The following is a 25287-nucleotide window of genomic DNA, read 5'->3' as shown; positions in this document are numbered from 1 at the left end:
ATTCCTTTTGTTGCACAACATCCATAAGTGAACTTAATGATTTTCATGATCTTCGCCCGTAAATAAATGTGAAGATTATGTCATCTATAGTTTTTATTCATAAATATGTGGAAACTTTTTTGGATATTAGGGGCATGACAAATCTGAAAAAAAAAATTGGATCTTAGGTGCATGACAAATCTCAAATGATGATTATGTCATCTTCTCTATCTATTTTATCAGTCATCTCACATGTTAAACAAGTGATTTCTTTAAATTTTTTTTAGGCTTGTTCTTGCTTATGTTTTTTAAATTCTTCAAAGATAAAATTTGTGCAAAACAATTAAACAAAAAAGTATAAGTTCAAAGTTTTCTACAAAATTTTACTCTGCACCAAGCTTAGCGTTGATATGCTCTTGTCTTTGTTGATTGCAGCAATTATTATATTCTCTCGAGCTTTCATTCAATCTTTTTTCTTTAAATTAAATGCTTAAAAATGGACTAAAAATCACAGCACTTGATTTCACAAGCTAAAATTAAAAAAAAAAACACTTAAAATCATAAATTAGAATAAGCATTCCTACAACCTGTCTGTTTTTTTCAAAACTGCACCTTTCACCACATAGATCCAAAAAGTATGTTCTAACATTCAAATTGAATATCATTTAATAAAAAGTGCAATGAAAGAAAGAATCAACCCAATTGGATAATTGCGGAGAAAGTTATGCATCAAACAAACAACAAAGGTCAAGACGTCCTCTACAATTCGTCTGGAATTTTCGAAATTAAACTACACATTCCATAGACCTCCAAAAATTATGTTCTTACACTCAAACTAAAGATCAATTGAATCTAGAATGTATAGAGAAAAGAATCAGCTAAATTGGATCACTGTGGAGAAAGTTATGCGTTAAACAAGCAATAAAGGTCAAAGTTGTCCTATACGGTTCGTCTGGTAATTTCAAAATTAAACTACATCTTCCATAGACCTCCAAAAATTATGTTTGTACATTCAAATTAAAGATAATTGAATCAAGAATATAAAGAAAAATTAATCAGCTCAATTGTATAATTGTGGTCAAAGTTATGCATCAAACAAGCAAAGTGGTCAGAGTTGTCAAATTTGAAATTTACACAATCAGCAGATTTTATGCAGAAAATTTTTTCCTTCGATCAGCAACAATAACAACAAAATTATTTTGCATATTTTCAAATGATTGATGCATCTATTGTCTCCCCTCTGAGATCTCATTCCAATGGCACAAAACACATTTTCAAACAAGTAAAAGGAATATGTATATCTTAAACTCGCCTCTTGTTTGAGATATATGTGAAAGCAATTTAGAAATGAAAATTAACACTTTACAAAATACAAAACTCAAACTAACTATACAAATATGGTTTTTACATAGTATGCATAGATTCACAAAAAGAATGGTTAAAACTACCAAATACTTAAACTAAATCCCAAGCAACGACGCTAAAAACTTGATAATTATATCTTAACCATTTCCTAGCAAGTGCACTAGTAGTATCAACAAGTATCGTATCCACAAGGATTTAACAAGTGTATTGATAGTTTGTTGTTGGGATTTTTGATTGTGATAGAGTATATGTAGATAGATAGTCATAATTATATAGATTGAGTGGAGTATGGGCTATGATTTGATTTCATCTCATCTTCTTCTACTACACCATTACCATCTTGTTTACTTACTATGCAAATCATTCAATGTCAATATCCTGGGAGTACTCCTTCTCTGTAGATCTAGGTTCATCCCTGCAAAACTAAAACCTAAGGACTTCAAACTAGTACAATTCCTCAACTCCTGGTAGAATGAATCCTTGCTTTAATATGCAAGACTCGTTGAATAAATCCTTGCTTTCATGTGCAAGACTCTTTCATCCAGCATCCCCTCTAAGTACCAAAAAAGCACTAGTACATGTATGGTGATTTGATTGGACCTTAGTTTGAGAACATTTTCCCAACTCAATCCAAACCAGTTAAAGAGATGAGTGATCAGGTCATCATTAAGCATAAATCAAACCACAAACAATTGAATGAAAGCATAGATAAATACCTAAGAAGTAGAAGTGTATAAAATCAGAATTGAGTACATCAAACCTGGATACGAGGGAGTTCAACTACTCATAGAATATTATAATGAAATTTCAATAGCATCTACACATAAGATTTACACTAAGAGCATTTCCCTCAAGCCTCACATATCGTATTCTCTCCTATAGCTACATTTCTAACACTCCACTCAATTTCTTCATAAGTGGGTTTCCTTCTCAACTCCTTTATCCTGGTGCTTAGCACTTGACCTTTTTCTCTTGGGAGAATTTTCTCGACTGTTCAGCCTTATGGATTTGTTCTTCAAATTTTCTTGCAAAGAAGGTTTCCTCATGAGGTTCAACTCCATTTGTTGTACTCAGCCAAAATGTCAAAATATGTTGTTTTGTCTTTTCTACTTCCATGGCTCAACACTAGTGACCGTAGCTCAGCTGCATACTTGTTATTTTATCTCATATTTATTGCAAAACAACAAAATATCATAACAATTCATAAAACTTTAATTTTCACTACACCATTATGTGTCTTAGGTGGTTTGTTTTATACACAAATAATATCATCGGATATATGTCAATTTCAAATGAAAATTTTAATTATTCTTGACACTTATCAATATATTTAAATTAATATAAATAAAAATATTTTCTTTTAATTTTAATGTATTTATATATTTTTTATTTTAATTTTAGTATATATATATATATATATATATATATATTGTATTTTCTACTTTTTATAAAATCATTAATTAATTACTTATTGTTGCTAAAATGCCGTTGATCCCTATAGAGCAACGTAAACTTTGAACTCAATGTGATTAAATATATTAATTAATTAATTAGTTAAAAGGTACAAAAACACTGAACTGTTGTAATAAGTAATAACATAGAAGCCTGGTTGTAATTTTTATAAAATAAAATGAACTTCTGTCTTTAGAAAAATGAATTTCCTTCTCAGTGTCAAATACTTTCTTCAGCATTTGCTCCTTTTTCATACCAAAATGCTAATTCTCTCGAAATAAAAAAAGAATACTTACTTTTTGTTTTAATAATACCCATTTTAAAAGTTTTTCCACTGCAGTTAAGGAGATTCGAATTTGTTTGAAATAATGTCCAGTTATTTCTCAAGCAAAAATTACCTCCAGATACTTTTGGACTTACTATGATATTAATTAGTGTGGATGATTAATCTTTTTAATATATTTTATTGACTCTCATTTGAATTTTTTTATTTACTGAGGAATGCTTTTAGGGTAATAAGGAATCTCAAGATTATCTAATTTTTACATTTTTCCTAACATGCGTTTAGTGATTAGTAATAAAATATTATTATACTCTTCACTCATCTATAGTTTTTATTCATAAATATGTGTATTTCTCGTTTATGTTTACTAATGTTTACAACAATAATTAATATTTTAATTTTTAAAACTTTTATATATCTTTTTTTCAACGTATAAATGTATTGTACTTTTATTATTTTTTTTCTACTTTATTCATTTAAATAATTTTATAAAATAAATCTAACTCATTTAAATATAATTTTATATTATTTTTAACATCAAAGACAATTTGATAATATTATTTTTCTTTCAATTAAAATTAATTTTTAATCAATCATAACAATCAAATTATTTACAAAATTTTATAAACTTTACCTCTAAATTCATTCAATTTCACCATTCAAATTCCTTTAAAATAATAACACAAACTCCACTTTCTAATCCACTCAAATCCATTTTATCTCTCTCCCAAATCAATCTTTTCAAGTGAATACACCCCAAAAACATACCTTTAAGATGAATGTATATATAAACTAATAATAGTTTTATTGTCTTAATTTGTAATTTAAGTATTTTTTTAATTTCTTATCAGATTTGTTTGTTATATTGAGTAAATATGTTTTTTATATATTTTAATTCTGCATTATTTAATTGTTATGTTAATGGGCGTGTGACTATGAAAATGTTCCGTGGTCTTAATTTTTAATATATACCTATTAACAAACATGATATTTAGTGATTAATATAGAGTAATATTAATAACAAATTATTTTTATTATTTTATTAAAATTGTATTAAGTAATAAAGTAGACATACTTTATCACAACTTTCATATAATCATTATATATAGATGAATCTCACATTACTTAACACTTTTGAATAAAAACAGTAATTTACATTAATCACAATATTATTTTAAGACATTAAAAATAAATAAATAAAATAACGACCATATCATTTAATTAAATAACAGTAATTTAATTCAAAAATATAAAAATTATTGAGTACTAATATATATATATATATATATATATATATATATATATATATATATATAATCCTTTAATAAATACCCAGTTAAAAATATCTCAAAATTTATAAAATACTTACAACTCAATCAACACCGTTCATATATTAAAACTTTTTCCTCTTTCTATCTCCTTAAGAAAACTATTCACTCCAAACTCAACCTATAAGGCAAGCCCCTTTCAGTACTTGGTATCAAATATCGAATGGAACATATCAATACAATATAATATCAAACAAAAATCATTGTCATGAATATCCAGTTAAACTAATTGTGATATATTGAACAGACACTTTCCTTCTTAATTATATAAAACTTATACACACAAAAAAAATTCATAAATAACAAAACTCTCGATGGTTGTAACAACATCATACATAGTTAATTGGTGCAGCATTTTCATGAACGTGAATGAAATGATTCAGAATCGAGAAACGACAAGTTATGTTTTGTCGCATAACAGGTTCTTGTCACCAATAATCAGAAATAGGATCCAACCACAGCTCATGTGGCCCTGTTCACCGGAGACATGAACAAATTCATGTGAGCCTAACCTATAACCAGCAACCACCAATTGCCAGGGCCATGGGCTACCATTCTCAATTACAATTACAATTTTAGAATGTTGGTCGCATCTTTCATATCTTGCATTCTTGTTCCAAACATGAATCTTTATGTTCTTCGTATGCATCATGTGTTGCCCCCGACATTATCTCAACTTAAAAGGTATCGTATCTTCAATAACCATCATCTTATCCTTTTAACTAGTTTGCAATTATTAGGTAAAAAAAGACAAAGCTTACATAAAAGTATTCATGCCATTGTAGGAGGTAACAAAGTTTGAATTGTGGGGTAATTACTCTCTTTTCTCCCAATTGAGCTTCTCTTTTTTCTTTTCTTCAATTTCACTTTTATTTTAAGTTGTTTACCTCTGAATCAAATTCACTTATTGTGTATGTGTGTGTCTCAAGAGAAACTATCCCAATTGTGTAGCGGCCACACTAAGTATATACATATTTCACTTCCTCACAAGTTGTGTACTTAATTAATTATAATATTACTATGCGAAAGAGAAAGAACACCAGATTGTTACATCATTGAATTTCCATTTACGTTTTTACTCAAAAGGAACAACAACAAAAAAAACTATATAATTTTATTACGGATTTTTAGAATTGATTCTTTCACTTACCTTCCAGTTTTATATTAAGTCTGACAGACACAATATAAAATTTGGTCAAATTTTGCAAAATTTAATATCAAACACTTTGGTGAAATCTTGGTAGTTTGGAGATTAAACGGGTAAAAATAAAAATGTGAAGAATCATACAAACTCGTAAAATCATTATCTTAAGAAGATGTTAATTTTTTATGTGTAGGTTAAATTTAATGTTGTATTGATATTGTATATTTTATTTCTGTGTCAGAAATATCCCTAATTAAATATATGGGACACATTTGGGTTAATAATTTAGCTAAAATGCGATGCAATAAATATTTGCAATTTGGAGTTTAGAAAGACTATAAGGTATGAACCGGAGGACTTTTATGAGGATTTGGCCTTTCATTTTGTGACAGAGTAAATAAAGATAAGCAGCTACAACCTAACTTAGCATGTTCCCTTTAGAAAAAATAAAAAAGTTAGAGATGAAAACCTTAAAATTATTCAAACATGTACATTAAATTTAAAGGGAAACCTTAAGTTATTAAGAATAGTACGAGAGGCGTGCGAACACGACGAGAAAAAACAAGTGAGGGTCCCCATAGTTTGGTTGTTAATCTTTTTCCAAAGTAACATACTCAATACTCAACAACACTCGTATAACTATATCCTTCTCCCTTTCAGTTCAAGACTCCAACCCTCTCTTTTCTCTTCTCTTTCGTCACTTCCTCATCTCATAAGCTTTCTCAATCAACCCATAAACATTTTCTTCATTTCATGCTCATCAAAATCAAACCACATTTTCTTTGATTTCTGCTTCCTATATCTCTCTCTGCAATGAAGAAGCTCTGTCCCAATCTTGCTCGCGAGGATGGGCTCCAAACGGTGCTGGAGGTTCCCATCCCAGAAGAGATTTTCACCATCAAAAGCGGAACCAGCAGAGCTTGGCATAACATGAAGTCATGGATGAAGCCAAACGTTGAATCTTCTACATCATCATCACTCTATGGAGACCAAAATACTGATATGCAACTCTTGCTTGGTGTTGTTGGCGCACCATTGATCCCTCTTCCCATCACCTCTCACAACCAACCCATCACCATTAAATCCCATAACATTGTTAGTACACTAGTTACCAACACAACATTCTCTCTGTTTTCCACGCAGTTTTTATATGTTTTTAATACTGTTTTTCAATTTGGAGTTTCACTTCAGTAATCGATGTTATTTTTTAACGCAAAAATTTACTATTATGCCGATTACTGATATGAAACTCGAATTCCCATGGAAAAGCTACCCCAGAAAGCATCTGAAGAAGTACTAGTGTATATGTATCTAAAGTTTGAATCTTTCATTGTGAAGGAGGCTTCGATGGCGAAATACATAGTGAAACAGTACGTGGCGGCTGTGGGAGGAGAGAGAGCTTTGAATTGGGTGGAAAGCATGTACGCGATGGGGGAGGTGAGAGTAGGGGCAACAGAGTTTTCAGGAGGGGAAGAATGTGCGAGTAAGAAGAAGATGGTGAAGGTGAAGAAGATGCAGAAGAAAGGTGAAGTGGGAGGGTTTGTGGTGTGGCAGAAGAAGCCAGAACTGTGGTGTTTGGAGCTGGTTGTTTCCGGTTACAAAATCAGTGCCGGGAGTGATGGAAAAGTGGCATGGAGGCAAACACCTTGGCACCATTCTCATGCTTCTCGTGGCCCACCAAGACCACTCAGGCGTTTACTTCAGGTAATTTCTCTTTAAAGTTCACCAATATCTTTATCTTTTTCAGTTTTTTCCCCTTTAATTTGAGTTCTTAAATTATGATTAGGATTTGATGTGTTATATTCTGAACCGTGTTCTTGCACTAAGAGTTGTTTCCTCTTTGATTTCATGAGTCACTCAAGTGTGAGTGTGAATCTGAATTGAATGTGTTCCCAAATACGTTGCATTTTGTATTTTGTTCTTCTAGCTCCCTAGAACAGAAAAGCTAGTTTGAACATGTTTTCAACCGCTGCCTAACCAAATGTTACTCTCCCAAAACCAGGTGCTTCCTTTTCAAAAAAGAACACCAGAACTTTTTCTCAGAAAAGTCAAATTACTTTCCTCATTTTTTTGCACAGAAATTAATAACCTACCCCTCCCAGAACGCAATGGCGTCTACATTTATTAACAAAAGTCAACAATTTAATATGTAATACAAAAAAATTTCTTCTTATATAGTCTGAACCCAAAAGTATAATACTCCTCCACTTAGGTGGTTAACAATACCTACCTCATTCCAGAAGTCAACAACATCTATCTTCATTCTTCAGTGCATGACAACTGGTTTATCCATTTTTTCAAGTCCTTCAAGCCTTTCAACACGTAATCGCATTTAAACATGACGTGAAGTATGACTAACAATAACCATCATATGCATTATCAATAGCCATGATTGACGTATCATAATTACACGACCATTCCATGCTTCTTAAGCCTTATCAATCAATCCTTCAAACCAAGGATTGTGCTAATAAACTAAACACTACTAGCTGGTGTCAAATCACAGACGCATTACTTCGTGTTTATGAATTCTGCATAAACACTGTCATCTATTCTGCAATTTTTTGACAGTTAATGCCTTTAAACAGGGTCTTGATCCAAGGTCCACGGCCAATTTGTTCAACAACTCCATATGCATTGGAGAGAAGACGGTGAATGACGAAGAATGTTTCATATTAAAACTTGAAGCAGATTCCAATTCACTTCAAACAAGAAGTAGCAGCAACGTAGAGATTATACGCCACACTGTGTGGGGCTACTTCAGCCAAAGAACAGGTCTTTTGGTCCAATTAGAAGACTCTCACTTGCTGAAACTCAAAACCACAGCAAGTGATTCTATATTCTGGGAAACCAACATGGAGTCTCTGATACAAGACTACAAATTTGTAGATGGAATTAACATAGCACATGCAGGAAAAACATGGGTGACATTGTCTAGGTTTGGTGAAGGCCCTGAGGGCCATTCCAAAACCAGAGTAAAAGAGGTTTGGAAGATTGAAGAAGTGGATTTTAACATCAAAGGGTTGTCCATTGATTGCTTCCTACCACCGAGTGATTTGAAGAAAGAGGAAGAAAAAGTGGTGGAAGAGTGTAGGGTGCCTGCAAGCAATAATACAAAGTTACCTTACAAGATTCAATCTGCTTCTTTTAAGATTAGTGTTTCCAAAGTAGCTGCTGTTAATGTGGATGATTCAAGTGGTAGTGAAAGTGATGATGATGATGATGAAGAAGAAGACATGTAAATCAGTACCTTCCATTTTGTAAGAGCACACCATTTCATTTGTGGAGCTTGGTCAAGCATGTAGGAAATATATATATATATATATATAGTGTATGTCAAATAACATCAGTATGAGACTAAAATCGTTTCTAAAAAACTAAAACATGGTTCAGTCTAATATTAAATATTTGAGTAATTACTGGTTCTCAAATGAAGAATCTATTTATATGAATACTAAGTTATAGTAATACCTATGTTGATGTCTATATGTGAACTAGAAATAAAACACATAGAAGTAATACACATCGAGAGATAATGTTTCAAACACTCGGTATTTATCTAAAAAATACTTTATTGTTGCAGCTTGTTTATAAGTTAAATTTGTGTTAAGAACTTGTATTGTATATTAGATCATATGTAACAAAACTTACTATAAGCACTGAATGATGTAATGGATCTTCAACAATCCTATCAGAAAACACTCATTACATTAAAACGTTCAAATACTTCAAAAAAAAAGTAAAACACAGTCAAATTTAAAAAAATAAATAAATATAGAAAGTGAAAGATAAATTCTTTAAAAACTACTTTGAAATCGTGAATGGAAATGGTTTCCATCAAAGTAAATTCCTATTTGTTTTAAGATTAGAGAGGATTAGCCTTACTCCCTCTTGGACTAAAAGTTATGCATAAAAAAGTCCAAAAAACAAATCATAAAAAAATGGACTAGGTTGGCCCAGGTCCTTGCACAGTTTAACAATTCGGCCTACTGTATAAGTACTTTTCAACGGAAATCATGAAATACAGGGTCGGATTCACAACTTAAGCTTTTTATTTCATAAAATTAATCTAAATTAAAAAATTTAATTACAAATATAAATAATAAACATTTATTTAAACTTAAAAATATTCTTTTGAAATAAATATTTAGATTATACAGACACAAAAGAAAAATAGAAATTTGTTTATTTAATTAAAGAAACACATTTGTAAAAATATATACAAAACATTCATTTTAATCTGTAAAATCACGTTATAAATAAACTAACAAGTGACATGTGTATGTGTATATAGTTTTGAACAAGACGCATTAATCTTAGAAGCTATATTTTCTTCGTCTTAATTATCTTATAATTACCTATACAATGTCCTATTTAAGTTTTTTATTATTTCTTTTATTCATTTTAAGTTTACTCATGAGAGAAGGTCTCTGTTTTGTTTTTATTTTCAAAATGGAGTTTTCTTTCTCTCCATTTTTTCATATTAATGTTTTTTCACTAAGGTTTTAATATTTTTTAATTAGCTTGAATGATTATCTTTTTCTTTAAAAGGGGTTTGAATTGAGGATAAATTATTTTAGGCACCATTATGTCTCAGTGTACATAACTTTTACTCAAGTTTCTGTTTCTCTCCATGTAGATTAAGGAGACCGTTTAATCTTATTCAAAGTATCAAATAATAAATTAATAAATTAAACTATTTCATCATATTCAACCTATATATATATATATATATATATATATATATATATATATATATATATATATATATATATATATATATATATATATATATATATATATATATATACTGCAATAAAAGATAAACAGAGGCTAACATAAGTGATTTGAGTTAACCTTTTATTGAAAATTCTTCTTCAAAAGTGACAGTTAATTGAAACATGTAACGGAAAACATCACAACCACAACATTAGAACTTCACATAACTGCAATGCATGATGATACATAGGAACACAAACAGAACACAGAATATAGAAGAAAGAGACATAGATCTAGCCAGAGATTTGAATCGACTTCATCTGAGGTTTGTTCTCTTCCTCTTTAGGTACAGTAACAGTGAGCACCCCATTTTCCATAGCAGCCTTGATCTCTTCCATTTTTGCATTCTCGGGAAGCCTGAACCTCCTCACGAACTTCCCAGAGCTTCTCTCAACGCGGTGCCACTTATCATCCTTCTCTTCCTTCTCTCTGCTTCTCTCTCCACTAATCTGCAGCACCCTCCCATCTTCCACTTCCACCTTCACCTCCTCCTTCTTCAACCCAGGAAGATCCACGCTGAACACGTGAGCCTCTGCACTCTCTTTCCAATCCACGCGAGTGTTGACCATGGCATTGCCTTCTCCACCCAACGAAGCCAAGGGGAACCCTCCCCAAGGGTCAAATATATCCTCAAACAAAGGATCGTACACGTTGCTTCGTCGACTACCGAAGATGTTTGGGATGAGAGCCATGGCTATTACAGGATTTTCAATTCCACACTTTCTTTGTTGTGAAGAAGAAACTGAGGAACTTTTATATAGGAACAAATTGAGGGCATGGCTGTGGTTTGAACATGTGTGCATGATCTGGCGTTGAGAAGGGAAAGGGGACATTCGAGGTGTTGCAAGAGCAAATGTTTAGCTGTATTAAGTGTTATGCAAAAGTGCAGACACGTCCCAAAGTTCTTTTTTTCATGCATGAGAAAATGTTCACTTACCATATAGTAGGCTTTCTGAATCATCATTTACAATCTCATAGGATACACTGAGTTCTGTTCACCATAAAATAAAATAAAAACGTACTTATATATATATATATATATATATATATATATATATATATATATATATATATATATATATATATATATTACTTATGGAAAGTATATATCAATATAAAATGTTTTTTTTCTCAAAAACACAACTTAAAAAGAAATTAAATCCTGTTGCGCTTGAACTAATTATTTATTATATATGTAATATGATTTTTTACTTCCTTAATGTGTACTTTTGGACATATTTAAATAATAAGGATATAGAAAATAATAAGAATCGAAGTGGTATATTTGAGATGGAATACGGATACCACAACTAAAATTTTGAACTTTTGTGTCAATTTAATGTGATATTTAGTGACGGCTATAACTGTTATTATTTTCTCCACCGTCAGTTAATTAACTGTCACCAAATTTAACGCTACAAAGTCATCATAACATTAATTTAATGTAATCGTCGGACAATTGTTACTAAAATTTTGAAACATCAATTTTAACCACCTCTAAAGACTTTTTAATTTAAAAAAAAAAAACTTAGCGACACTTTAAACCGTCAATAAGATTAAAAATTTAAATATTTTCGTGGCGGTTATAACGGCCAATAAATCTAGGAATTTAAAAAATTTCATGACAGTTGTAACATCCACTTAGTCTATAAATTTAAAGTATTTTAAAGGTAGAAATCAAGTTAGGGTTCAAGAATTGAAGATGGGATTAGGATTTATGAAACTTAAAATAATTTACATGAAGAATAAAGACAAATGAAGCATACTTACTTAAAGGAGAAGAAGATGGCTCCGAAGATGACTTTAATTGGGAGCTGGGAATAACTTCCATTAACCATTAATGAGCATTAGAAAAAGAAATCAGAGGACAATACAATGAATGAGCTCTTCTACAACGAAAATGTTTACCTAAAGGGAAGAGTGAAAACAGTTCTTCTTCTATAGCAGGAATGAAGATGTAATGAGAAAGAGAAAAAAAAATACCTAAAACTTCCCATCAGTTGTAAAAAGACTCTAAATACATTATATTTTTTTTTTCAAAAAGAGAATGTTGGTTTTCTTTAAAGGCCAGCAAATATCTACCATTATAAAATCTTTTTCTTATAGTGATATATTAATTGTAAATATTCATCCAATTTCGTTTGTATAAATAAATTTATTTTTAAAATAAAAAATTGTTTCTAATTAATGATAGGTAAGAAAATTTGAAATAATTTTTTTTATAGATTTTTAAATTTTAATTTTAGCACAAAAAGTGTGAAAACTTAGAAAATGGTAGTTTAGAAGGGGTAAGTGTTTTAAAATAATAAAATTTAATAATTTTATTATTAAATTGCTTAAGTATAAATAGAAAATCTAAAAACAAGTATTATTAGTTATAAACACTTTATCTCTCTAGAAACTATTCTTTTAGCATCTTTTATATTATCTCTAAAAAATCTCACGTCAATCAGAGATAGTTAGGGGATCCTTGAGGTGAGCTCTCTATTTTTGTTCAATTAATTTCTCAAACAGAGTAAGTTGATCTTATTTTCTCTGGTTTAGTTTAGATTCCAATGCATGCGGAGAATTTCAAACCGCATGTGTTCTTTGAGCTTCTTTCATGTTTTTCCACTCGTTAGTGATCCTGATGATGTTCTCTGATCATGTTTTTATTATTCTTAGGTTAAGGGTTAAGTTGTGATCTCTGTTAAGTTTAAAAAGGATTTGATACTCAAATTGGGTCGTCTGTATTAATTTACGGATAAGAGAAATTAATTGTGTTATTTTAAAACTCAAACATATTAGAATTATATAAAGAATGATTTATATTTTGAAATATGAAATTCAAACTAAGAAATGTTGTATGATAGTTATGAAAAATGGAATTTTTATCTACTTACTTGAGAATAACTAATGTTTTAGTTGTGCATTTGAGATGTATTGATGTATGTATTCAGGATGAATTGGTGTTTGTGACTGGATTGTATCTGTTAAAATTTTTGGGAAGTATAACTTGATTTTCGTAATGCAAAATTATAAAAAAAATATGTTTTGCATAATTATACATATTTGTTGGGCGATTTCTTAAGACAAATAAAAATATTTATATATTGATAAATATTTATTACTCTTTTAAGAATATAACAAATAAAATTAAAATATATTTTCAGTAAAATTAAATTTTTGTGCATATGTTACATTCTTTAAAGGGAACTTGGTGCAGGATATATCTTTTCTGTTAATACGAATTGAGTAAATTGGTTTAGTATAATTTAAATGATATTTGCAAACTCAAATATGAATTAATTAAATGTGTAAAGAGATGAGTCAGAGTCGTTGATTTATCATTGGGTCGATCACGTCATTTCACGCGTCTACTTTTCAATTATTCTGATTGAACGGTTTGAATGTTAGAAGTATTGTTCGATGTGATAATGAACAGACATATACTAATTTTGGGTACTTTTTTCTCTTTTAATATGCGATTTTAGTATTAATTTATTTATAAAATGATTATATTTGGGTACTACTAAAAAAAATTGGCTAATTTAATTATTAATTATAAAATCTGTAGAAAAAATATTTTTGAAATTAATTATTTTTCTATTTTCATTTTAAGTGGTTGATCTTTTAAAAAACCAATAGTTATGCATAGTTATGACTATTGCATGCTTTTAAATCTTGATCTTAGCTTATTAATTAATAATATTGTAATTTTAAATAAAAATATTAATTACTTAATGATACTTAAAAATTTAATACCTGACTCCGAAAAATAATACTTTTATAGCAAATATGGTGATCGGTGATGTGAATGCAGCCGTACACGTGGCAGTGGTGTGTTAAAATACTCTTTGTTTGTTCCCGAAACATCTTCATGGTTCTTTACGTCCACGCTGGCATCTCCTTCATTCATCAATCAGAAGTTACATACATACATTCTTCAGAACCGTCTAAACACTTCTTCTCTTTTCTGCCATCACTCGACCCATCATGAAACCTCGCGAACACCATCCTCACTCCATATAAATACGCTTCTTCTTCTCCACTTTCTCATCACTCAGCAAAATCTCATCGCAATAACAAAGCTTAGTTCTACCCATCAACAACTCTCGCAAAACGATGTCGCTCATTCCAAGTTTCTTCGGCACAGGGCGAAGGACCAACGTCTTCGACCCCTTCTCCCTTGACGTGTGGGACCCATTCGAAACCGCACTCTCCTTTCCGCGCTCCGAGGTCTCGAGCGAGACGGCGGCGATCGCCAACACGCGCATCGACTGGAAGGAGACGCCGGAGGCGCACGTGTTCAAAGCGGATCTCCCGGGGCTGAAGAAGGAAGAGGTGAAGGTGGAGATCGAGGAGGGGAGGGTGCTTCAGATCAGCGGCCAGAGGACGAAGGAGAAGGAGGACAAGAACGACAAGTGGCACCGCGTGGAGCGTAGCAGCGGCAGCTTCCTCCGCCGCTTCCGGCTGCCGGAGAACGCCAAAGTCAATGAGGTTAAGGCTGCTATGGAGAACGGAGTGCTCACAGTCACTGTTCCCAAGGAGGAAGTGAAGAAGCCCGATGTGAAACCCGTTCAGATCACTGGCTAGGCTCCCCAATCTTACCTATGTGCTCGGAATGAAACGATGATGTTGTGTCTTTTCTGTATGGTTTTTCTTTTTTTACTCTTTATCTGTCTCGGTCTGACAGAGTTGAATAAATGTATGTGCTTGAATTGAGTTAAAGGAGTGTCAGATACTACTGAAATGTTATAGCAGTGTTTGTGTTTCAGAAACTTGTTTCATAATGTGAAGTTTTATGATTCCCTGCATAATACACTGCGCAATATCAAAATATATATCGAAATGAAAATGTTTGTTTTTAATCGATAAAAGATATGTTTTAACATATTTAATAATAATATAACATGAACATGGAGTCCCAAGGGGGGTCGGAAAAGATAAAATGTTATGCTTGTAGTTAAATTGGATATTTCTCAAGAGATTGTCCAAACATAGCAAATCTTTATATAAAAGAAGCAGAACTCATCAAATCTTGCCATATGAATTTTCTTTTGATCGATGAAGACGTATCTACTGATTCTGAAATATTATCAGCCAAAAATTATGACTTAATAAATGATTTCACAAATAATGAATTTATTAATACAATTTCGAATTAAATGACAAATATAATGAATTAGGTGAAATATTAGATGATTCGGGATATTATCTAATGAATATAACTGAAACAAATATATGTCATCATACATTACAATACTTTTCAGGACCAACATCCATTCCCTGCTAGTATTGTGATAGGTATTTTCATAAATCACAAAGGGCTCATTGTCCTTTATGCTACAAAAATTTTTGTATAAAATGTATTACAACACATCTAAAAATACAAGAAATACCAATCTTTTTAGAACAAAAAGAAAACATAAAAGATAAAAACATAATTGATACTAGGACTTCAATTTTAGAAACCAGAGTAAATAACCTTGAAGAAAAAATCCTTCGTCTAGAACAAATAATCCAAGATTCTGAAACAAGCACCATCTCAAAAAACATACAAAATAACATGATGGGAACCACAGAATGTATCCCATTGGTTTGCAACGAAAAACAACTAATATCTGTTAAAGTATTAGTAAAACTAAATTTTTCAAAACAAAACAAAAACCCTGCTAAGGAAGAAATCATACAGGCCCTCTTAGACATAGGATGTTTGAGACAGTCGTCTGCAGAACAAAAGTACCTTCATATATGATTACTAAGAGTAAACATATACAAAAAACAAGAACTATGTCTGGAATAGTAATGATAAATGATGAAGAAATAAACAATATTTCTCTTCAATTCAGTACAAATTGTGACCTATTTGGCTAAAAAATACATCTTAAAACCATGCGTGTAGAAAATTTAGTCCCTTCAAAACAAAGCATGATTATTGGTTTAGATTTTATATTAGGCCATAATAGAACTAACACTATAAATAAGGATTATGTCATTATTAGTGATAAAACACAAATGTCACCCATATGAATCTTGGAAAAACGATGAGGTAACCCCCATGTTAAATAACCTCTCAATAAGAATACAACATATTATTAAATAACACTCTTAGTAATCATATATGAAGGTACTTTTGTTCTGCAGACGACTGTCTCAGAACATCCTGTGTCTAAGAGGGCCTGTATGATTTCTTCCTTAGCAGGGTTTTTGTTTTGTTTTGGAAAATTTAATTTTACTAATACTTTAACAGATATTAGTTGTTTTTCGTTGCAAACCAATGGGATACATTCTGTGGTTCCCATCATGTTATTTTGTATGTTTTTTGAGATGGTGCTTGTTTCAGAATCTTGGATTATTTGTTCTAGACGAAGGATTTTTTCTTCAAGGTTATTTACTCTGGTTTCTAAAATTGAAGTCCTAGTATCAATTATGTTTTTATCTTTTATGTTTTCTTTTTGTTCTAAAAAGATTGGTATTTCTTGTAATTTTAGATGTATTGTAATACATTTTATACAAAAATTTTTGTAGCATAAAGGACAATGAGCCCTTTGTGATTTATGAAAATACCTATCACAATACTAGCAGGGAATGGATGTTGGTCCTGAAAAGTATTGTAATGTATGATGACATATATTTGTTTCAGTTATATTCATTAGATAATATCCCGAATCATCTAATATTTCGCCTAATTCATTATATTTGTCATTTAATTCGAAATCGTATTCTTTAGGGTAAATTTGGATAAATTCATTATTTGCGAAATCATTTATTAAGTCATAATTTTTGGGTTGTTTTTCTAAATTAATTTCATCATTGAATTCTGTTATACTAACTACTGATAATATTTTAGAATCAGTAGATACGTCTTCATCGATCGGAAGAAGATTCATATGGCAAGATTTGATGAGTTCTGCTTCTTTTGTATAAAGATTTGCTATGTTTGGACAATCTCTTGAGAAATGTTCAGTTTGGCTACAAGCATAACATTTTAATGTTTGTTTGTAGTTTTTATTTTCTCTAAATTTTCTAACGTGTCTGTTAGGATTTAGAGTTGGTTTCCTAGAATTTGAGGATCTTATAGTATAAGTTTTTCTAGAATTAGTTGGTCTTTGTACAGTCGATTAAGACTTATGACTATAAGATTGGCTATATCTAGGTTTTCTTCTGGGCATATATTTTTTATTTTGATTGTATTGTTGTGGAGTGTATATTTGTTTACAAATTCTAGAATCAAAATTTTTTAATTGTTTTTGTATTGCAATATGTGTACAAGTGTCTTCCATTACTTTCATAATATGTTGTATTCTTATTGAGAGGTTATTTAACATGGGGGTTACCTCATCGTTTTTCCAAGATTCTCTGATTTTCTGGCCTAATTTTCCTGGAAGTTTGAGAAACATCTTTTCTCCAACACTTATATCATGAAAACATCCGGCTATAGAGGCATACATGAGATAATCTTGTAAAAATTCTTTGATTTTTCCAAAATATGTTATAGACAACCTTTCTAGATGTCCTAAATAAATTTGTTGTCTGAGTGTATTCCCATCATTTGCAGATTGAGAAGTGAGTAATCTTTGTATTAGAGAGCAAAAATTATAAATGTTAGGACATGGTTGGATTACTAATGTATTTAATTATGTTGGGTAATTTTTTTTAAAAGATTCCCAACATGCTCTGGCTATATCACCTAAGTAGGTTTCACCTTTAGCAATCATGTCCTGTGAAGACTGAACTTCCTTTTCGTAATGGATACCATAATCACGGATTACAGTAGCAGTCCATTGTTCAATGTATGTTGGTAATAATTGAGGGTCAATTCCTCCTATATTTAATAAAAGATTTGGCAAAGGGAAATTTGGTTCTATTGGGAGCCTCTTCCCCTGTGTTGTATATTGATTATCTGTAAAAGTAACATTTGTTGGGGATTCTCTGGGTATGATCCAGTAGAATAGCTTTGTGTACCAACATGTTCTAACTGATAACTGTTGGGGTTTACTGATCCTACACTTGTATTGACGAAACCTATTGTAGATAAAGGTTCTGATATTACTGAAGAGCTGTCTTCTTTGTCTAAATATAGGTTATCAAGAAAATTATTTATGATATCGTCTGTTTCATCATAAATATCTTCAATATCTATGTTTGTAGAGGGATCTAAAGATCCTTGTCTATACATGGCTATAATTGCCTGATGATGATTCCATTCTTCATCAGTCATTTCATCATCTTCGTATTGTATGGTATTCATCATGGAAATGTGTTCGTTATCAGGAATGGCTGAAGTGCTATGCCTATTTTCGGCTAACCTATCTTGTTCTAAGTCAAGTCGTGGTATATTTGTGTAATCTACAAAACTTAGACTAAGTCCTTTAGATCTGTTATGTAAAATGGCAGATGAAGGGGCTGTAATTGGGTTATTTTCTTCTCTGGGTAAATGTGTTTGCCATAAATGTCCTTCATTTCTTCTTGTGAAGGCTTGAGCTGGCAAGAATTGTGTACCATAAGAGCTAATGGCTTCTTCTAATGGTCTAGTGTTTATTCTATACATAGAAGAAATATGGTTACTTATTCTTCCTATGAAGGTTATGTCTAAATGTAGATTTTCACCCATCCAATTGGGTCCAAAACCTATCGTTTGTACTTCTAGGTTTATATGATTTATAAAATCTTGTAAAGTTAATGTGAAATTTGGAGCAAGATAAATAAGGGAAAAGGGTTGATTTAAATCTACTTCTAAAATCCCTATTACACTTTGTGAATCATTATTCTGAAATCTTGAATCGTGTAGAACTATTAAAGCTCTAGCTCCAATCATATGTCTGGCTAAGGATCTTACTCCAATGGTAATTAACCCCATGTGGACATATCTTCCTTGTTGATTTTGTAATTGTCTTCCTGTTTGTGGAGATATTAGAGGGATTATCTCATAGGTATTGTCAGGGAGATGAAAATCTTCTATTCTCCTATATCGATAGAGGCTTGTTCGTTCTGAACTTAGCCATCCTATGTTGTATAATTGTCTAGGATTTAGAGAATCTATCCTTGAGTTAGATCCTATATCTGTATTTTGGTGTATGTCTACTAAATCTTCTAATGTTAGTAGTTCTTTGTCTATTTAAGAATCTATCTAAAATTCCTGGATGTTGTATAAGATTTTGACTTCTAGTCTGATGTTCCCTTAATCTTCTGGGGGTTCCAGGGAATCTTTGTGTGCTACTAGGTTCTGTTGTACTATTCATATTAATATTATCAGTTTGTGTTTGTGTAGACGTATTGGTTTGTGTCATCATTACAAACTATTTTCATTGTTTGAAGAAGGTGCTGCGTTGGTACTTGCAGCTTTTGAATCTTTTTTAGTTGTAACTTTGATAAATTTCTGTGAATTTTTAGAAGTTGCTTTTATATGTGTATGTGTCCCTAAAGATAGTTTTGATACTTGCTTTATAAGACCATCTATGTCTTTGGACAAGTTCGTCTTTTTAGTAGAATCAATCATATGATTCAATTTTCTAGAAACTTCTTCTAGAAGAGTTATTATAGTGTTATTTTGTCCTATAAGGACTGTGTGTACAGGGTCTACTTCTGAAGTAGGTTTTTTATAACCTACAGGAGGAGAGTTTGTAATTTTTTCAACAGCAGTTAGAGCTGATTTGTAATCGGAGCCTAGAAATGGTTGTATGTTATCCATTAAAACAGAAAAATAAGAAAGCAGTGTAGGCAAAACAGAAAAGCAGTATAGAAGCAGTATAGTCAAAGAGGAAAAGCAGTAGTAAGAGATAAGAGGCAGGAATCTACGGAATACACTATAGAGTAATACTTATAAAAGAATATAGGTAATCATAAGGCTCAAAAACTTTTTTTTTTTTACACTTTTTAAACACATATAATCAAGAAAATATGTATGTAAAGAGTGTCGCAATATGCAAAGTATTCCTCAACCCTCAGAGGCAGATCAAATGGGACTTATGGCTCTGTTGGCTCTTCTGGCCATAACCTGCCCGATCTATAAAGGGTATCCTAGCGAATACAAGCCACTTCCATCACATAAATATTCAAAAGGTATCCAAGGATTTCTCGCTCTGATACCAGGATAGAAAAAGGGGGGGTCGGAAACTTATGAGAATATAAATCTGGCAGAGCCGGTTAGATATTCTCTCATAAGTTTACAAGCAAGGGAAAAATAAAGACAAAAAGATAAAATTCTGTACATAGGTTCGGAAACTTATGAGAATATAAATCTGGCAGAGCCGGTTAGATATCAGTACTCTTAATAATAGATATTTATGATGAAGCTCACTTTAAGGATAACATTATATCTGAAATTTATTTGTCAGGTTTTGGTAGTAAGTAGTGAAGAAAAGAAGCTTTGGCTCGTTTTGGCTCGTGGGAATAAGATAAAAGCTGGTAGAACTGAAATTGATGTCTGAACAATCGTAGACAGTTGGAGGAAGTTGGAATTTTACACTATAATAAATGTTTTGTAACTGTTTATGTAGGTACAACAAGTCTGGCTTCATCCTCATTGAAAAAATAAGCTCACTTAAGAAATGGTTGAGTTATTTTAAAGATTTTTTATGTCCAATTTCACTTTTGTCTTGGATCTTAATTTGACTTTCAAAAATTGACTGTTATTACTGTTATTATTAATGCTAGTAGCAATAAGAGAAGGTTTATTGTAGGATTTGGGAAAAGTCAAATAGATTTATTCTGATGTTTCTATAAATGAACATAGCAATTAACATTAAGACTGTTTTTTTTAATTGAAAATTTATGAAATTTGACTAGTCCCTTACTTAAATATTAATGAATACTTTAATGATGATTCTCGTACTATGCACAAAGACCTTATTAGGATGACAAACATCACAACAACAAGCCTCAAGTAATAGATGATAATTTTATTGTATGGTTCATTTTGAATTCATTATATTATTGCCTCAAGTAATAGATGATAATTTTCTTGTATGGTTCATTTTGAATTCATTATATTATTGCTTGAGTATGTTGAGTATGGTATGTTCAAATAAACTATAATATCATGGAAGATAAATAAAATGTGTATGAATTTCACAATATGTTAAGAGGAAATCAAACTCCTTAGACTCTGAATTTAAGAAGTCACTCTTTTTATTATGTGAAAAATTAAGTAATTAGAAAAAAAGTTATAAGAAACATGAAAAAGGTAAAATGTACCACTAAAATAAAATAGATAAAGTACAAACTTAAACAATCTTTAGTAATTTTTTCTTATTAGCTTTCTTTCCTACTCTCTCATTTTGTATAGAGATAACTTTTTAAGTTTTAAGTTTGGTTTCTCCTGAAACAATATATTTTTAAATTCATTTTTAAATTATGTACAGTTTACTTGTCTTTCATAATATTTTCATAGTATTATAGTTCACTTAAAACATACCACCTTTAACGGGTCTATAATGAACTATACAAGAAAAATATTATTTATTACTATTGAAGGAACTCAAGTTTTATGACAATGTTTGTCATATTAATTAAGTGTTTGTGCATTGTAAAAAACCATCAAACTTAATGATGGTTAAGGTACTCATTAATATTCGAGCAATGAACTACTCTTCCACATATTTCATAATGACAATGTTTGTCATATTAATTAAGTGTTTATGCATAGTACAAAAATCATCAAACATAATGAAACTTAATGATAGTTAAAGTGCTAATTAATATTCGAGCAAAGAACTACTCTTCCACATATTTTATAAATTTGGTTACATTTTCAATTTAGAAAGAAAAGACTCAATATTACTTGTTATGCTCATTTATATAAAGAAAATAATCTTTTAAAAATTAAATTTTGACAACCTTTTTTTATGAGGTGACATCTCTTAATTGACTACCTATTTTTCCATTCATCTATTTTTTACATTTATTTATTTTTCTATATTATAAAACTACTTAAAAGATGACATTCTAATTTAGAAGAAAATTATCAAAATTTAATAATAATTTTCTTTCATATAAAGATTAAGACAAATATGTTTGAACTCTTCATTGTTACTAACATCAGTAGTAGTATAAGATTTTTCACACTTAAAAAGTCAAATCAAAATCCAATATACTTGAATAAAAATTAACTTATTAACTTCACTTAGGAAAATCTAAATCATTAAATAAATCAACCAACATAACAAGTAAACGTGAATATATAAAAAGATTCTCACACAAATAAACATTATATGTATATTAATGTTCTTCTTTCAGAGATAAAATAATATACAAACATGATACTAATAATATTATAATATTTTCACATATAAGTAAAAAAGTAATACTAAAGATTGAAAGTTCATCGGCAAGTTTTTTTTTTCTCTAGTTTTCGCACTACACAACTTAATGTAAAGAAGAGAAAGAAATGTGAAGAAGAGGAAGATGTGAATAAACATGGAAATAATATATTGGTTTAGTTCATGTGATTTAAAAGTTGCTTCTCAAATAAATATTTAATAAGAAAGTTTAATAAATAAAAAGGTACGATAAAAAAATGTTTCTAATAAAGAAAAAATTTCAGAAAAGAAAACAATACATAATAATGAAGACACATGAATGAAAAAAAATATATTAGGATTTAAAGGCTACCATTTTATTATAGCACGATTTTGAAAAACTAATTCTTCCAAAATCAAAAATAGGCTTTACAATAATGAGAAATATATGTCACGAATACCCTTTTTATTTTCTTTTTCAGTTATTTTTTTTAAAATTATGTAATTATAACACGTGTAAAAACCTTCTTTTTGTGGTCCTAGATATGTAAAAAAACTATTGATGAGTTTGATTTAGACTGTGATAATTAACAGGAAAAGAACAAATAATTTCAAATCAAATAATTGAAAGGACTCTAAAATTGCTATTGACTCGTGAAAATATCAAAATTGGACCAGCTACTTGTTTAAGACACGTGTTCGGCATTCTCCGACGACGAACAAAGTCTAACCATCTTCACTTCCAACGATGGTGGTTGAGAAAAATCTCTTACCAATTAAACATCAATTAAATATTTTACCAGTGTATTTAATTCGAAATCGAAGTCAAGTTTAAATATTATTTCTTTTCCTTACTTTTCTGAAGCGATTTTTAAAAATAAAATTATAACAAAATTTAACATTTGAAAAGAACAATATCTTAGAAATATCATCGTTGTTCTTAACAATATTGCTATTACACGAACTTGAATCAGAACATTAACGTTATTTATAAAACTGTGACATGTTCAAAAAAAAAAAAACCTCAAAACACGATCCTTATTGTTAACTATGCCAGAAGACCTTGAATCGGATCGGAACAAATATTGATTATCAGCTTCTATTAGAGCCTCCTCCACCAAATCAAATCTTCAAGCATAAAAAAACAGAAGAAAAAGCAACAACAGCCATGGTCGAGTGACAGAGAATACATGAACTTTCTGCTTATTAAGATTATAACTGTTTATCCATGCATTCAACAGAAGCCTTTACAAGTTAATTACAACACCCAAACTTCCCATAACCACCGCATTACAGAACATGACACAAATATAAACAACACGGAAACACACGAAACAACGGAACACAGTTTTTTGAAAAGTGAAATGGTTGTGAGATCTGAACCATAAGACCTAATTAACCAGAAATTTTAACCGATTTGACCTCAGGCTTCTTCTCTTCCTCTTTAGGAACAGTAACAGTGAGCACCCCATTCTCCATAGCAGCCTTAACCTGATCTACTTTAGCATTCTCGGGAAGCCAGAACCTTCTAATGAATTTCCCAGTTCTTCGTTCAACGCGGTGCCATCTATCATCTTTCTCTTCCTTCTCTCTGCTTCTCTCTCCACTGATCTGCAGCACCTTCCCATCTTCCACCTCCACCTTCACCTCCTCCTTCTTCAACCCGGGAAGGTCCACGTTGAACACGTGAGCCTGCGGCGTCTCCTTCCAGTCCACGCGAGTGTTGGCTATGGCGCTGCTTTCATCACCGGAGGAAGTGAGGTTGGCCAGAGTAGCTGAAAGGGGAAACCCCTCAAAAGGGTCCCATATATCCAGAGAGAAAGGGTCGTCGAAGACGTTGCTTCGTTTACCACCGAAGAAGCTAGGGATTAGAGACATCGTTATTGCTATCTTTATCTCTTCTCCTTTTGATCAAAAGTTGTTGCTGACTGAATCTCTTCTTCAAATCAACTGTGTCTGATACTGGGAATGAAAAGCGAAAGCTATATATAAGTTTCAAGAGAAGTGCTGAGGATTTTCCAGAATTTTCTATTCAGATGGTGATGGATCAGAAACGTGCTTCTCTTAACCTTCTACGTCTTTCTATTACAAAACCATGTTAATTTCAAAACAATTTAAAATATGCTGTTAAGAATCTTCTAATTCTATTTAACTATAGATTATTATGCAATTAAAATTATTATCAACACCGTCTTTTAACACTTTTTTCTTTTTCAGTTGAATACCATGAGATTTAGTAAATCTTGTATCTTATTTAATAAATGTGTATCCTGGTTTTGAAAATTCTAGTTAAAAAATAAGTGTACTAACATTATGTAGAGATGTAGTTTCTAAAATGTCATGCTTTTTATTTTTAACATAATTTGATTTATTGATTATAGTTTCCTGAATTTATTTGAAAATAATGCTCTGTAAAGAACATATTTTATACTTTTGTCACGTGAAATGTATAAAATCAAAGTTAAACAGCTAAAACAGCATGAAACAAATTTGCGAAAAAGATTAAGGGAAAAATTGTGAAATTAAAAATTGGAGGAATTAAATATTATCTTTCTTCTTTTATTTTCTTTTCTTTGTGAGAGTTTTTGGTTTGATGTTAATTACACATGTTAATGTCAAAACGTAAGAAATTAGATATTTTAATATGAGACACGTATATACATTTGATATTTTTTTAATGTAATATTTAATCTATAAAATAATAATATTTTAATAATGATAATAATTTATAATTTT

At 30.7% G+C, this 25287-nt stretch overlaps 4 protein-coding genes across 4 annotated transcripts; 2 read left to right on the top strand and 2 right to left on the bottom strand.

The window, feature by feature from the left end:
- Positions 1-6165: 6165 nt before the first annotated feature.
- Positions 6166-9005, top strand: LOC114193511. Its single transcript, XM_028083339.1, has 3 exons — positions 6166-6646; positions 6890-7255; positions 8140-9005. Exons 1-3 carry the CDS (start codon positions 6365-6367, stop codon positions 8791-8793), a joined length of 1302 nt encoding a protein of 433 aa, XP_027939140.1. The 5' UTR covers positions 6166-6364; the 3' UTR covers positions 8794-9005.
- A 1380-nt stretch (positions 9006-10385) lies between these two features.
- Positions 10386-11074, bottom strand: LOC114193942 (18.2 kDa class I heat shock protein-like). Its single transcript, XM_028083945.1, has one exon. The coding sequence runs from the start codon at positions 11020-11022 to the stop codon at positions 10564-10566; it is 459 nt and encodes a 152-aa protein (XP_027939746.1). The 5' UTR covers positions 11023-11074; the 3' UTR covers positions 10386-10563.
- Positions 11075-14250: 3176 nt separating this feature from the next.
- LOC114195670 (17.5 kDa class I heat shock protein-like) lies at positions 14251-15129 on the top strand. The gene has a single exon (XM_028086217.1). It carries the CDS (start codon positions 14435-14437, stop codon positions 14903-14905), a length of 471 nt encoding a protein of 156 aa, XP_027942018.1. The 5' UTR covers positions 14251-14434; the 3' UTR covers positions 14906-15129.
- An 8599-nt stretch (positions 15130-23728) lies between these two features.
- On the bottom strand, positions 23729-24565 carry LOC114193439 (17.8 kDa class I heat shock protein-like). Its single transcript, XM_028083243.1, has one exon. The coding sequence runs from the start codon at positions 24427-24429 to the stop codon at positions 23947-23949; it is 483 nt and encodes a 160-aa protein (XP_027939044.1). The 5' UTR covers positions 24430-24565; the 3' UTR covers positions 23729-23946.
- Positions 24566-25287: the final 722 nt, after the last annotated feature.

Source organism: Vigna unguiculata, chromosome 8, assembly GCF_004118075.2.
Source record: "Vigna unguiculata cultivar IT97K-499-35 chromosome 8, ASM411807v1, whole genome shotgun sequence".
Lineage (NCBI taxonomy): Eukaryota > Viridiplantae > Streptophyta > Magnoliopsida > Fabales > Fabaceae > Vigna > Vigna unguiculata.
This window is presented reverse-complemented; position numbering and strand designations above follow the sequence as displayed.